At 36.0% G+C, this 11689-nt stretch overlaps 2 protein-coding genes across 4 annotated transcripts in view; one reads left to right on the top strand and one right to left on the bottom strand.

Annotated features, from left to right (window-relative positions):
* Positions 1 to 8135, top strand: part of DIMT1 (DIMT1 rRNA methyltransferase and ribosome maturation factor) — a 16336-nt gene extending 8201 nt beyond the window's left edge. For all 3 annotated transcript variants that reach the window (XM_017548570.2, XM_017548571.2, XM_037745745.1), the window contains exons 7-12: positions 1528 to 1651; positions 2150 to 2242; positions 3192 to 3256; positions 3919 to 3982; positions 5126 to 5232; positions 7052 to 8135. In XM_017548570.2, coding sequence (XP_017404059.1) covers positions 1528 to 1651; positions 2150 to 2242; positions 3192 to 3256; positions 3919 to 3982; positions 5126 to 5232; positions 7052 to 7094 — 496 coding nt within the window. In that variant the 3' untranslated portion in view covers positions 7095 to 8135. The remainder of the gene's footprint in view (positions 1 to 1527; positions 1652 to 2149; positions 2243 to 3191; positions 3257 to 3918; positions 3983 to 5125; positions 5233 to 7051) is intronic.
* The window catches only part of KIF2A (kinesin family member 2A), an 83214-nt gene continuing 76607 nt past the window's right edge, over positions 5083 to 11689 (bottom strand). Inside the window, exon 16 of the mRNA XM_037745743.1 lies at positions 5083 to 10610. Within this exon, the coding sequence (XP_037601671.1) occupies positions 10525 to 10610 (86 nt within the window). The 3' untranslated portion in view covers positions 5083 to 10524. The remainder of the gene's footprint in view (positions 10611 to 11689) is intronic.

The following is an 11689-nucleotide window of genomic DNA, read 5'->3' as shown; positions in this document are numbered from 1 at the left end:
AGAGACGGGGTTTCACCATGTTGACCAGGATGGTCTCGATCTCTTGACCTCGTGATCCACCCGCCTCAGCCTCCCAAAGTGCTGGGATTACAGGCTTGAGCCACCGCGCCCGGCCTTTTCTTTTTTTAAATTAAAAAAAAAAATTTTTTTTTTTTTTTAAAGATGGGGTTTCACCATGTTGGTCAGGCTGGTCTTTAACTCCTGGCCTCAGGTGATCCGCCCACCTTGGCCTCCAAAGTGCTTGGATTACAAGTGTGAGCCACCACGCCCAGCCTTTTTTTTTTCTTTTTTAAAATAACATGGAATAGAATATATCAGAGGGTAGGGCCAGGCGCCGTGGCTCACGCCTGTAATTCCAGCACTTTGGGACGCCGAGGTGGGTAAATCACCTGAGGTCAGGAGTTCGAGAACAGCCTGGCCAGCATGGCAAAACCCTGTCTCTATTAAAAATACAAAAATTAGCTGGGCATGGTGGCACATGCCTGTAATCCCAGCCACTAGTGGGGCTGAGGCAGGAGGATAGCTTGAACTGGGAGGCAGAGGTTGCAGTGAGCTGAGATTGTGCCACTGCAGTCCAGCCTAGACAACAGAGTGAGACTCTGTCTCAAAATAATTAAATACACACACACACACACACACACACACACACACACAGGCATTTGTGGCCTGGGTTACAGTGCCAAATATATTTTTTTGTATGACTCGTCAAAAGTTTGAATGTCAAGTACAGCTTTGAAGATGTTCCTCTGTTCGTTAACCCTTACAAAGTCTCCCCATTGCCTGCTGATTAAGAAAGTCTACATCTTTTGGCTAGGTGTGATGGCTCATGCCTGTAATCCCAGCACTTTGGGAGGCTGAGGTGGACAGATCACTTGAGGTCAGCAGTTTGAGACCAGCCTGGCTAATGTGGTAAAACCCCGTCTCTACTAAAAATACAAAAATTAGCCAGGCATGGTGGCATGCACCTGTAATCCCAGCTACTCAGGAGGCTGAGGCACGAGAATCACTTGAACCTAGGAGGCAGAGGTAGCAGTGACCAAGATCATGCCATTGCACTCCAGCCTGGGCCACAAGAGTGAAACTCTGTCTCAAAAAAAAAAAAAAAAAAGTCTACTTCTACATCTTTTAACCTGGCAAATCAGGGAGACATTGAACATCACAATCTGCCTCTTCAGCGTTACCTCTTCCTTAAAGGTGTTTGCTACCTGATATATTTCTACTGAAACAATTTTGTTTCACTTTTTGTTTTCATAGAAGAGGTGATGGACTAGTCCTGGTTCGAAACACCTTCTTATTTACTGAGAGCTTACATTTGCAAGCTATCTTGGGGTGAGGAGTACAGCCATTATAAAAACAAAGCCTGTGGTCTCATTCTATGGCAATAAAACAAAGGCTGAAAATGTTCTCCTACCGTATAATCAGCTGCCAGTGCTTTGCTATTTCTCTACCAGGAAAATTCATTGCAGTGAAAATTCATTTATAGTTGACAGTGACCATTTTCTTTATTCTTCTCGGCTTTCTTTACAGATGTGCTATACTTATGTTTCAAAGAGAATTTGCCCTCCGACTGGTTGCAAAACCTGGAGATAAATTGTACTGCAGACTCTCAATTAATACACAGCTCTTGGCACGTGTGGACCATCTAATGAAAGTAAGTGAATTTTGTTTCTTTCTCTTTTTTCTGAGACACAGTCTAGCTTTGTCACCTAGGCTGCAGTGTAGTGGCTCACTGCACTCTCTGCCTCCCAGACTCGAGCAGTCCTCTCACCTCAGTTCTTGAGTAGCTGGGACTAGAGGTGTGCGTCACCATGCCCGGCTAATTTTTGTTTTTTTATTCACCTGGGTGCAGGTAGGGTAAGGCCGAAAAGGGCATTAGCCCAGTTTTTGGTATTTTTTAATAGACATAGGGTTTCACTATGTTGCTTAGGTTGGTCTTGAACTCCTGGGCTCAATGATCCATCTGCCTTGGCCTCCCAAAATGCTGGGATTATAGGTGTGAGCCACAGCACCTCGCCAGTGATTGTTATTGAAATATTCTAGCTTAACTCATCCTTGAGCATCTAGTTGTGCCTTCTGTGAGGATAGCATCTTTGGTTACTAAATAAAAGTTGCCTTTGAAAGTACTACTGAAATACTTTTTCATTAACAGGTTGGAAAGAATAACTTCAGACCACCGCCCAAGGTGGAATCCAGCGTTGTAAGGATAGAACCTAAGAATCCACCACCACCCATCAATTTTCAGGTAAGGTTAAAATACTGGCTCATTCACTAAAGGAAAAAAAAGAAGTCCAGGCTGGAAAATGTGTGTCTATAGCAGCAGAAAAATATTAAGTCAACCTAAATATCCAAACATAGGGAAATGTTAATTAGCACACATCCCTGTGCTGAAGGAGATGGAATAATTTGATACAAAGTAGTTACGAAGTGAGACCCAGTCTCAAAAAAAAAAAAAAATTGACTAAAATTTGGAAAACAAGGTAAAATAAAAATGGTTGTTTTAAAGTAATATTATGGGTAACATGTTTTAATCATAATTGTTTCTGAGATTTAAAAACAAGAAAGACCACTTCAGGTAAAACCTTACTAGTCATATTAGAGAAAAATACGATTGTGTGTGTGGTCATCTGGTGGTAAATGGAGTGGTTCATCAATAACTCCTTCAAGGAGGTTTAGGTGTGTTACACAAGCCTTATCTGAAGTCATGTCTGTTTTGAATCTTATTTTTGAAAATGATTCTTAGATTTAAATAAATAGTGCCATGTTCTTTGTTCAGATGTGGGACAGTTTTGTTTTTCTCCCGCCTTTTTTTAAGATAGGGTTTCACTATGTTGCCTAGGCTGAACTTGAACTTTTGTCTCCAGTGATCCTCCCACCTCAGCCTCCTGAGTAGCTGGTACTAAAGGCATGCACCACTGTGCCTGGCTTTATTTTTTCCAATTAAAAAAAAATATTGTCATGCTTTGACGCTTGTCAAAAAAAATTCTGAGGAAAAGACACATTCAGTTAAATGCACCAAACTGCAAAAATCAAGTGTATGTCTTACTTTTACGTATGTGTGCCAGCCAGATGAAGATACAGAACATTTTGTTCACTTTAGAAAATTCCTCATTAAAAGAAAAAATAATACCTAGCAGGCATAGACAAGAACAAGAAGTTTGTAATTTGAAGAAAATATCTATCTTCTGTTTCAGGAATGGGATGGTCTAGTAAGGATAACCTTTGTTAGGAAAAACAAGACACTCTCTGCTGCATTTAAGTAAGTATTTCACTAATTTCTAATGTATAAAGGACCAGTGCTCCAGATACTGTGCTAGAATTTGGTCCAAGTGTAAAGATTATGGGTCCGAGACAAACTACCTTTTTAATTGTCTTTGGACCTTGGGAGGCAGGAGAACTTAATGAAGTTTGCGGAGTTGAGTCAGATAAGGGTTTCTGGTAAAACAGGAAAACACTCCCAAACTCTGACCATACATCAGCTCTAGTTTTTTGTTGGAAAAATGAGATGATGATGGACCTCTTCCACACTTAATGAAGGATATGTGTCATCTTATTAACCTGGGAAAATGCAACACATCAATTTGGGGTTCAAGGGTAAAAGAGAGGCGAGAGACAGTTTTAGAGGGATTGGAGTTTGTTTTTTTTTAGGGAGTGTTTTGTGGCAGGTCTAGAACTTCTCTAAGAATTGAAGTATTTATCAGGATTCTGCACTTTAAGTATAATTAGTGTTAGCTTTATAAGTTTATTCAACTCTTAAAATTCCATAATTTCACCATATGGAACATAGATTTAATGTAATCTAAACTGAAATTATTAAACTAGTTTATATATTAGTAAAAAAAAGTGTTAAAAAGTATGAAATTATGTATAATAGCTCTGACTTTGAAATAATAACAGTGGCATCACTTCTTTATGCTATAGATCAAGTGCCGTGCAACAACTCTTGGAAAAAAACTATAGAATTCACTGTTCAGTCCATAATATTGTAAGTAGAAAATGTTCCTGCAGTTTCACTGATTTGTTTTTGAATGTCCATTTTTATTCTTGTTGATCTAGCATGAGATTATTTTGTACATTCCATAGGCTCCTTAAAAGAGTTACAATGCGTAACTAGCACAATTTTGACTTGAACTCTGACAGGTCGGTGCTGCTGTGTATCCTGTGGAACAGATGTGAGCAACTTTGATTACTGTACTCTGTCATCTAACTACTGACAGTTGCTTTTAGCCATAACAGGATTCAGCTGTTATAGTTTCCTCAAAGCTGTAGATATGTGTAACTTGAAAAACTTAAGATAATTATATACAATTTACTGTCCTCTGAATTGTGACCATCTCTTGTTTTTTGCTCACATAGCAGTTACAAATATATTTTCTTTGTAGTTTTTTAAATACCCAGAAATTGAAATAATTAGAATAAAGTTCACACGCTCAATACAGATTTCTGATTGTGAGCTTATCATTTGTGTAACAATGTCTGTAATGTGATGTTTCCTAGCTTTTTAGCTTCCAGTTTAAACAGAAAAGACGGATAAAGGCCAATTTTCTTTGTATTTTTAATGACTGAGAACCTGTATGGTTTAATGTATCACAATACTAGCTCTGTTTTCTCTTTCATAGGCAAAAGGTCATTAGATAATCTGCCTAAGTGTAATAGAAAAATAGTAAGCTGGATTAAGAAAAATCTTTGAATAAAATATGTGAATTAAGGATAAAATCCTTAAAACTCTCAAGGCTTGGAGAGGTCACCTCTTTGAGAAAAACAAGGTGGTTAGGTGAAATGTGTAGCAAGAAAATGCATTATTTTGAAAGGAGTAACAGTTGCTTTAAAATTTAGTTTACAGTTTTAATTATTTGTGAAGTCTGAAACTAACTATTTCAGAATTTTAAAGAAGTAAAAGGCTAATATATACATGATTACTAATTCAAGGTATTCCAAATTTTTGTAAATAAATATCAGCCACTTAAGTAATTTGATTCAAGTCTTACGTAAACAATCAGGCTTTCCAAACTTTCATTAACAAATACATTAAAGGTGACTATTTTATGACTTACTGAACTAAAAAAAAGAGTCAAAGTGACCTCATTAAAGATATGTCGTTCATTTATTCTGAATCTTATATTGATAGATAATACCAGAAGATTTCAGCATAGCAGATAAAATACAGCAAATCCTAACCAGCACAGGCTTTAGTGACAAACGGGCCCGTTCCATGGACATAGATGACTTCATCAGGTAATTACATTTTTGTTTTCCTAAGTGTTTACATTTCTTTACTGTGACACCTTCAGATTAGAGATTTTAAAGGCTTTTAAGCGGTATAAGGTGCTACCGGGGAGAGTTATTGCATAGCACTTCCATGGCATGGAATAGTATTTGGTGTAAAAGATGGAGGCTAGTTAGCTGCAGCAGAATGAACATTTTCTTTAAGAATAGTAGTAAAGAACAGTCCGAGCCAGAAGATTGCCTTTGTGTTAATATGGTGTGCATGTTCCTCCTTTCCCACTCCCTCCTCAACTCTCATTCATAGTCTTAGTCTTAATAACTTATCCCTCCAAAATAGTCCAAAGGTAGAAAAATCATAATACATGTAACTGGATCTGATTTTTAAAATTTCCTTACTGGGAATAGCTGTTGTTAAATCAATGTTAAGCATACAATAATGTCAGTCACAATCCTACCTGGTTATCTGTTTAGTAATAATACATAGTTACTTTTGTAGCCTGAGGCAAGTACTACACTTCTAAGGTAAAAAGATATCATAATTATCTAAGTAATTTAGACAAAAATTTGTTTTGCTTGAATTAAGCAAGTAAGTCTTACAAAAATAAAATAAGGCTTCAATTAATTACTCAGGTAATTACTAACCTCTACTTACTGTTTTTAGTCATTAATATGTTAACTTTCAGAAGTTCTTGCCTATTTAGCCAATTCACTTTTAAAGCTTCCATGTTCTGGAGGCTGAATAAACAATGAAGGTAGATTGTTATAAAAGTCATTAGTTAGACTTTTTCTAAGCTGAAAACACAGTTCTATATAACTAATACAAATGGAGTTTATATTTTATTGGGTGGCTAGTAGTACTACTAAGTCTCTTTGATGTTAATTCTAGGCACTGAATACTATTCATAAGTACCTACTTTGCTTTTTTAGACAATTTATCTGGACCTGTTTCTATGGGTCTGCCTAAAAATAACCTCAGGTCTAAAGTGAAATGTTTTATTTTTCTTCCTTCATTTTCACTAAATTTCCTCAAAGTTACTGAGCATGTGCAGTTTCCTAACTAGAATCTAATAAGTACATAGGTATCTACAGAGAGAAACAATGTGTATTTAATTTGAATATAAATAACAGCTCAAGAGAGGAAGAATGGGCATGTAAGATTGGTCATTCATCTGACTTCTGCCAATTCCAAACAGCTTCTTGTTCAGTTACCATGTTGAAATGAAACAAGTGCCAATGAGTTCTTAGCCTGGGATAACAAAAGTCCAAGACAATTTTAGTCAAATTCATTATAACATATAGGCTATAATGAAAGAAGCACCAACATGGCATTGTTTTAACCAATATATATCTATCTTATAAATGTAGTCAGACAGTAATGTTTCTTTCTTTTTTTGAGACAGAGTCTTGCTCTGTTGCCTAGGCTGGAGTGCAATGGCCCAATCTCAGCTCACTGCAACCTCTACCTCCCAGGTTCAAGCAATTCTCATGCTTGAGCCTCCCAAGTAGCTGTGATTACAGGCATGTGCCACCACACCTGACTAACTTTTATATTTTCAGTAGAGATGGGGTTTCACCATGTTGGCCAAGCTGGTCTCAAAGTCCTGACTTCAGGTGATCCACCTATCTCAGCCTCCCAGAGTGTTGGGATTACAGGCGTGAGCCATTGCGCCCAGCCAGTAACATTTCTTTAGTAACTAGCATTAGGAGTGGGTGGGCTCTGTAGGCATGCTGTGTTCATGTTTTTCAGAATTAGTTGTATAGAGCTATATACCATTAGGTGCTACAAATTAGCTTTTCAGTACCGTTCCATTTTGATTTCTTTTTTCAGATTGCTACATGGATTCAACACAGAAGGTATTCATTTTTCCTAGGCATTTGGAAAACAGAATTTTTTAAGGTCAAGAAAAGAAATCTACATTTTTTATATTTGAGAAGATAATGCTTTTGCTTTACTGAGACATTCCTTACTTGACTATTTTTGGTTTAATACTACTACTGCTGTCACCATTTATTATTCTGAATTTTTAAGTTGGAAAGTTCTAAGTATGCAAGTTTTTTTTTTTTTGGTTTTGGTTTAATATATAACATAGAGCCCAATCTATTAATAATAATCTTCACGTTCAGGAGCCGCAGAGACGCACAACTTTATACTTAAACTTATCATTTCTAACAGTTTATTGTATAAAGATGTTACTCTTCTATTTACTGTGTAATATACTGTGAGGCCTTCTTTAGGTCTGTTCCTCCAGTAGTAAAAAAGTTAAAATATGCTTCACTAGTCACACATTCCCCATACCATTTCATGTTATTCACATTCCTCATACCATTTCTTGTTATTCACATGTACAGTAAAACAATTGTTTCTTATTTTTATTTTGCTTTTCTCATTCTCTTCCCTATTTATCCTATACAATGTCTGTTATGATTGATTGCCTACCTCTTTCGCTATCCTGTAGCATCATAGACTTAGGGTTCTGGGTAAGCCCGAGTCTGCTACTGCCACTATGCAGTACCAGGCATATTGAGAAGCTAAACTGGAATGAAAGTAATATAAAATTACCTTTATCTTTTTAGTTCTTAGGGAGATAACTTAGCAAACTCTTAAAGGGTTTTATAAATTGAAACTGGTTTTATGTTTGCTTTCAACTTCAGAAAAACAGCCATTTCCCATAATTGTATTCCTATGATTTCTGGATAACTAAAATTTCCCATACTTTTTTCATATACCTGGTGCTTAGTTTTAAACTATTTTAAAACTGTCAGATTGAGAATTTCAATAGAGGTCATAAACAAGTTTTATTAGCTACTTATGTTTAAATCAATATAATACTAACTGCTGTTAATATACTATAATAAAGAATTATAGTAGCTATTTTATTTCTATAAAAAATTAATAAAAATATCTTTATTGATATTTGGCTTTCTTTAAAATAACTAACTTAATATTAATAGGAGAGTTTCCAATTAATTTAACAAAGCTAGATTTTGAAATCTGGCTTGAAATTCATATAGTAAATGTTACTATATAAAACAATGCTTGTTCTTAACGTTTAATCCAGAACAAAAGCATCAAGCTGCTTTTTTTAAACAAATATGAAATATACATAAGGGTAGATTTTTTGTTTAATCTCACAAAACTATTTTGCAAAGTTTACTTGTATCATCTCTATCCTTACAGAAAAAAATTTAACATTTAACTTGGCTTTCTCAAGTTATTTCCCTCTACCCCTATAAACTGCTGAGTCCTAGTTCCTTTTCTGGCCTTCAGTTTTAACTATCTGTAAAGCTGAAGGACTGTATTATACTACCTCCAAGGTCTTTTCTGGTACTAATTTTTAAAATACCGGATCAGAATGAAGCCATCATAGAGTAAGGCAGTATATTTGTCTATAAGGAGACTTTCCAAACATATTACCCATCCAATGCAAATAATAAATTTGAAGCTAATCTGTTGTGCTTTAAAATGAGCAAATTCATACGTCTTTATTGCCCTTTGAAGTTTGGTTAATCTCAAAAACTACCTTTTTTAAACAGCCTCTGCAAGGTCAATTGTAACAGTTCTCCATTCTTCCTCTTCCCTTTGAAATAAACACAAATAGAATATATCTTACAGCTGCAAGAAAACCTGAGTCCCTTCCAAAACAAAGGTGATTGTACTGAAGTAAATTATCTCTAAAACTCATTCCATAGACTTCATTTATTAATAAGCATATTGTGAAAATCTACATTTGTTTTAGATTTCATGTTTACAGAGCTTTTCACAATTGTATTAGGATCTTTCACAACTACTCTCTGGGTTTTATGAACAGTAAAGTAAAGAATCTGGCTCATGTGACTCTCTATTCATAGCTTCCCTTTGGCTCCTATGAATGAGCTGGTAGTTCCCTGGAGTAAATAAATCAAAACAAGATATCCTTGGGAGATTTTTAGTTGTTAATCTACTCCCAGACCCTATCCTGGGAACTGAGGAAAAACTCCTAGAGAGATATACAAAATCTTTTAACAAAATATTTACATGAAAAGTGGCCAGTTTTCTTTCTTAGAGTAGCAATCTGTAAAAATAAGTGCTGCCGTTTAAAAAGTAGCATGCCCTACACCAATGTATTAGTGAGAATTTGGTGATTCTCACCAAATAATGATGAAGTTTCACATTTGGTACTGGATGGAGCTTGGGTTAGATCTGCCTTTTAAGGCAAAGTCAACTCTTTTGCAGCTTAATTCTTTTTCAAGGGAGTAATGTACTGTCTACACTTGGCTTAAACTAACTTCTATTATGGACTACTTTCAATGTACATGTAAATGTTCATGCATCAGAAGCCAATTTCCTTTAACAGTACATAGAAAAGGTATATTTTAGGGTGCTAATGAACACTTCAAATTAAGTAATCATATTGGTAAGGATCAAATTGCACTATTAGTCTTGTTAATACCACACTGGCACACACACTGCATATATATGTATTTTCCTAAGATAAAACTCTTCTCAGAATTTCATTACTTTTTATTATACACCAACTAGTTTATATTTTAGTTCTTTACAAAGAAAATGCTAAGAAAAATTATAATCACATGTTATATGGTTTTAAATCATAATTCCAGATTTCTTTACATATAAGATGGAATGGTCCAGCAGCTATATCCACTGTCACAGACTTTAGTTCCGTTCAATGATATGGCACATCCTGCAAAATTAACTAGTCACACACAAAGAATGTCTCAAATACAGTAAAAATGTACACACAAAGGTAATTTACAATGACAAATAAGGAATGTAATTTTTCTTGGCTGTGCTTCAGAAATTTAGGGTCAGTAGCCTTAGTCAAGGCACAAAGCAGGAAAAGGTGAGCACAGCTGTCTCTAGGAGTGGGCAAGGTATGTACAATCACTGATGAGGTATGCATGCACACAAAGGAGTTAAAACTGCTCAGTCTCACTACAAAAATTGAACTGAGTTAAAAGGAAATGCTGTGGCTTCCCCCTACTATCTGGCTCTGGATTGAGTCCACAGTCTTACTTCATCATATAGAAAATAAAATTGACAAGGATCTCCAAAAGTAAATCACTATTTGCATAAATGAAACAAAATGCTTCATTAATCCCAATTCTTGGTTGTGCCTCCTGGACTAGAAGCATTTTGTAGACAAAAGAGTGTTTCACAAAATTGAAATGTAATTTCAGGTGAAGGACAAAACATTTTCCACAGACACTTTAAAATTTCAAACTTTCAAATGGCCCTTACAGCTGAACCGTTTTATGTTACAGTAGTGAGGGTTCTGGGATCCTTTAGCAGCAAATGCCGGTTTAAAGGGCACGGGGTCTCTTCGGGTTGATTTGCTTGCTGGCTTGTTCCTCTTCTTGTAGAGCTGCACGGAAAGATTTCACTTTATCTTGGAAAAAGAGAAAGAGGGAATAAGTATTGTGTTACATGCAATAAGAGTTTACAACAGTAACTCCGTATTTTTCCTTTTGTTGTCTAGAAACTCAGAACTAAATACAATGCTCAACTATTGCAAAAGTTTTGTTACAGATTTCCAGAAATACCTATTTTTTTTTTTTTTTGAGACGGAGTCTCCCTCTGTTGCCTAGGCTGATGTGCAACGATCTCAGCTCACTGCAACCTTTGCCTCCCAGGTTCAAGCGATTCTCCTGCCTCAGCCTCCTGAGTAGCTGGGATTACCGACAGGATGCCACCACACCCAACTAAGTTTTATATATTTAGTAGAGACGGGGTTTTACCATGTTGGCCAGGCTGGTCTCAAATTCCTGACCTCGTGATCTGCCTGTCTTGGCCTCCCAAAGTGCTGGGATTACAGGCGTCAGCCACCACGCCCAGGCCCCCAATTTCACCTTAGGCTATAGAGATTTAAAATGTATTTGAATTTTTAGAAATTTACATTTTTTCCTCATTGTTAGGAAGGGGGATTATGAAGTGGGGATGACAAAACGATATATATTTCTTGCTTTTACACATTCTTTTCGGTCATGTACTGATCTAGAGTCATATAAGAACCAGAAATAAGTTAGTAAATTGTCAGACAAATTATATGCAGCTATGAAGATAAGCCATCTTTCAATAACAGTGGTTCTCAACTGAATGTGATTTTTGGCCCCCAGTGGGCATTTGGTAATGTCTAGAGGCATTTTTGGTTATTTCAACTGGTGTGGTGCTACTGTCATGTAGTGGACAGAGATCAATAATGCTGATAAATATTGTATATACAGGATAACACTCCTCAACAAAAAACTGCCTAGCCCCAAATGTTGTTAATAGTGCCAAGGTTACAAAACCGTACTCCATAGATTTCAGAAGAAAAGTAAGTTGCAATCTCAATTTTCCTCCCCTTTTTTGGAAGTACAGTGATGTTTAAAAAGTTAAGTTTTGAAATTTAGAAATAAATTTAAGGACTTCTGAATTTGGTGCTCTCTTTTTTTTTTTTTTTTTTTGAGACGGAGTTTCGCTCTTGTT

Source organism: Cebus imitator, unplaced genomic scaffold (genome assembly GCF_001604975.1).
Source record: "Cebus imitator isolate Cc_AM_T3 unplaced genomic scaffold, Cebus_imitator-1.0 Scaffold211, whole genome shotgun sequence".
NCBI lineage: Eukaryota > Metazoa > Chordata > Mammalia > Primates > Cebidae > Cebus > Cebus imitator.
This window is presented reverse-complemented; position numbering and strand designations above follow the sequence as displayed.